The sequence below is a fragment of the Salvelinus fontinalis genome, chromosome 3, assembly GCF_029448725.1.
Source record: "Salvelinus fontinalis isolate EN_2023a chromosome 3, ASM2944872v1, whole genome shotgun sequence".
Taxonomy (NCBI): Eukaryota; Metazoa; Chordata; class Actinopteri; order Salmoniformes; family Salmonidae; genus Salvelinus; species Salvelinus fontinalis.
Genome location: NC_074667.1, coordinates 61,709,733 through 61,712,621, shown reverse-complemented (window position 1 = coordinate 61,712,621; position 2,889 = coordinate 61,709,733). Strand labels below are relative to the sequence as shown.

General features: G+C 43.1%; 1 protein-coding gene across 3 annotated transcripts in view; it reads right to left on the bottom strand.

Moving 5' to 3' along the window:
• The window catches only part of LOC129851281 (ubiquitin-conjugating enzyme E2 J2), an 18,756-nt gene extending 17,213 nt beyond the window's left edge, over positions 1–1,543 (bottom strand). Inside the window, exons 1-2 of one of the 3 annotated variants that reach the window (XM_055917708.1) lie at positions 1,376–1,543; positions 191–321 (exon numbers count right to left, since the gene is read on the bottom strand). In XM_055917708.1, the coding sequence (XP_055773683.1) occupies positions 191–321; positions 1,376–1,378 (134 nt within the window). In that variant the 5' untranslated portion in view covers positions 1,379–1,543. The other 2 variants (XM_055917709.1, XM_055917710.1) reach the window with 2 other exon arrangements.
• Between the last annotated feature and the right edge of the window lie 1,346 nt (positions 1,544–2,889).

The window sequence follows — 2,889 nt, the reverse complement described above, 5'->3', positions numbered from 1 at the left end:
GAGAGAGTGTGAGTGAGTGGAGAGAGAGTGTGAGTGAGTGAATGAGAGAGAGAGTGGAGAGAGAGTGTGATTGGAGAGAGTGTGATTGGAGAGAGAGAGTGGAGAGAGAGAGAGTGGAGAGAGAGTGGAGAGAGAGAGTGAGTGGAGAGAGTGAGTGGAGAGAGAGAGTGAGTGGAGAGAGAACTCTTACCATTGCAGGATGTTGGATGGTAGGGGTTCAGCACAGATGTAAGGCACAGGGTCTTTCTTTATCCTGAGGTAGTCCTGTTTTAGTCTCTGGGTGGCTGTGGTCGGTACCCTCTTATTCCCGTTGCTGTTCATCTGAGACGACAGACCAGTCCAGACAGACCGTTAGATAACAGGCACCACACATATTGTTAATTAGAAACTACAGTATATCACCCAATTATCTTTACAAAGATTAGACAGTGGTAATGTTTTTCTTTGTGTCAAGGACATAAAGATACTAACTCACATCTAATTATGAGCGGGTGCCACGATCGTAACAAGCAGGTGTCAAAGTTCATGTTATGGATAACAAAATCTGCCAATATATTTTATGTCAAGTAAGCTAAACAAATGTCACTTCTCAATGTTGACACACACACACACTGCTAGACTGTCACACAGTTAACAGCCTGACTGGTGGGAGTTAAACGGATTTATTAGGGAGCTACTGTAGCTTGGCATCATCAGTAGATGCATTTCATGTTACATGATATCAGATAGTTAATTATCAATGACAGCTAGTTATCCCGTTTACCAGGCAACAACGCGATTTAAGATCAATTGGCTAACGTTACTTAGCTAGTTACCAAGGAAAGTTAACCAACCGGGGCTTTCTAGCTGTTTCTAATGTCAGCTAGCTAGGTAGAAACACGTCCCCATGGCTTGGTGGCTAACGTTACTTAGCTAGTTACCAAGGAAAGTAAACCAACCGGGGCTTGCTAGCTGTTTCTAATGTCAACTAGCTAGGTAGAAACACGTCTCCATGGCTTGGTGGCTAACGTTAACTCCGACGTGCTGTTCAAAGCACAAAACCAGCTAACTAGCTAGCCAGGATAGCGCGTTACGCGTTGGGTAACCGTAAAATAAACACAATTTCCAGCGTCTTTCAACGTACTTGGCTCACGGGAAAAACCTTGATTATGGTCAACTGTTAGTTAGTATGCTTTGTGATACCTACACAGCCGTATGCCAATGTAGACATACTGCTATTTAGCTACGTACCTGGCTAGGTATCTAATGTTAGGTATCTGTCTGGTTAAAGAGACAGCTAATAATGTTACCGCTGCTAACTAAACGTTGCATCGACAGTGAACAGCTAGCCTCTTCTGAAAACAACGATAAACGACGAGATATAATGTGTAAACACCATAGAGAAAGCGTCCTCTTTAGAGAACCCGGGTGAAGGTATTTCTTTGTGGAAAGACCAGATGATGAGTCGCGTTTCTGTTAATAAAATCCTAAATAGTTGCTAGGAAAACACGGACGTTGAGGACGCTTCGCCTGAGTAGCGACGTGCTCCTACTTCTGTGGTATGTTGTCGGTCCGCAGACATGTGTTATAGGTGCATGTCGCCCCCTACCGTGTGGGGTGAAAACTGAGGTACTTTAACGCAGAAAAACAAGGGAAACGGGAAAAGGGAATAATACCCAAATTTACCCCCAAAAACAACAACAACAACTAAATTCAATGTACTCCTTTATTCTGATTCAAATGTCTACTCCGATCCCTACAGGCTCATACAATATTCAGGGTACGGTCTTCAGTGTTCACACCGGAAATTGTAAAAATTCCCACAAGGTTAAATTTTACGCTTACAAGACCTAAAATTTGCTTAATGCGCCCCAAATATTTAAGGGGACATTACTTACAGGTCATTCCTGGAACTCTCATATACCCCAGCTTTACATGTTGTCGAAGGAGACTCTTCATCAAATAGCGATAGCGCCGATAGGCTTTCCTCTTTCCATCCATTCATTATTTGGTTCCAGCAAAGTGCTTTAGATTGTCAGCCTCATGACACCTTTTATCGGTACCCTGTTTAGAAAATCAAAGCTTTCTCCAAATAATTCCCTGAGACACAATGCACTTTCATTTTGTTCTTCTGACATACTATAAATCAACACCATACCACTCCTGGTCACTTTAAATTGACTCCACCTTTCCCCGTGCGCCCTCTCCCGAAAACACATCCTTATCCATGAAATGTACTCCAACAAGCAAATCAAATCAAAGTTTATTCGTCACGTGCGCCGAATGCAACAGGTTTAGACCTTACAGTGAAATGCTTACTTACAGGCTCTAACCTCTAGTCTCTCAATGTCCTCTTGTTAAACATTGATTACGTCTAGCCTCTAGTCTCTCAATGTCCTCTTGTTAAATATTGATTACGTCTAGTCTCTCAATGTCCTCTTGTTAAACATTGATTACGTCTAGCCTCTAGCCTCTCAATGTCCTCTTGTTAAACATTGATTACGTCTAGCCTCTAGTCTCTCAATGTCCTCTTGTTAAACATTGATTACGTCTAGCCTCTAGTCTCTCAATGTCCTCTTGTTAAATATTGATTACGTCTAGCCTCTAGTCTCTCTCCCTGCGAGCATTGAGCAAGTGTCACAGATGCTGTCAGCTGGCACGTCTTCTCGTGCCACTGTGACTGACTGAGTGGAAAATGGACATACACAAGGTATTTCTATCTGACTGAAAACCGTAAGTAACTTTGACTAGGGATCTACTTTGACTAGGGCCCATAGGGATCTACTTTGACTCGGGCCCATAGGGATCTACTTTGACTAGGGCCCATAGGGATCTACTTTGACTAGGGCCCATAGGGATCTACTTTGACTAGGGCCCATAGGGATCTACTTTGACTAGGGCCCATAGGGA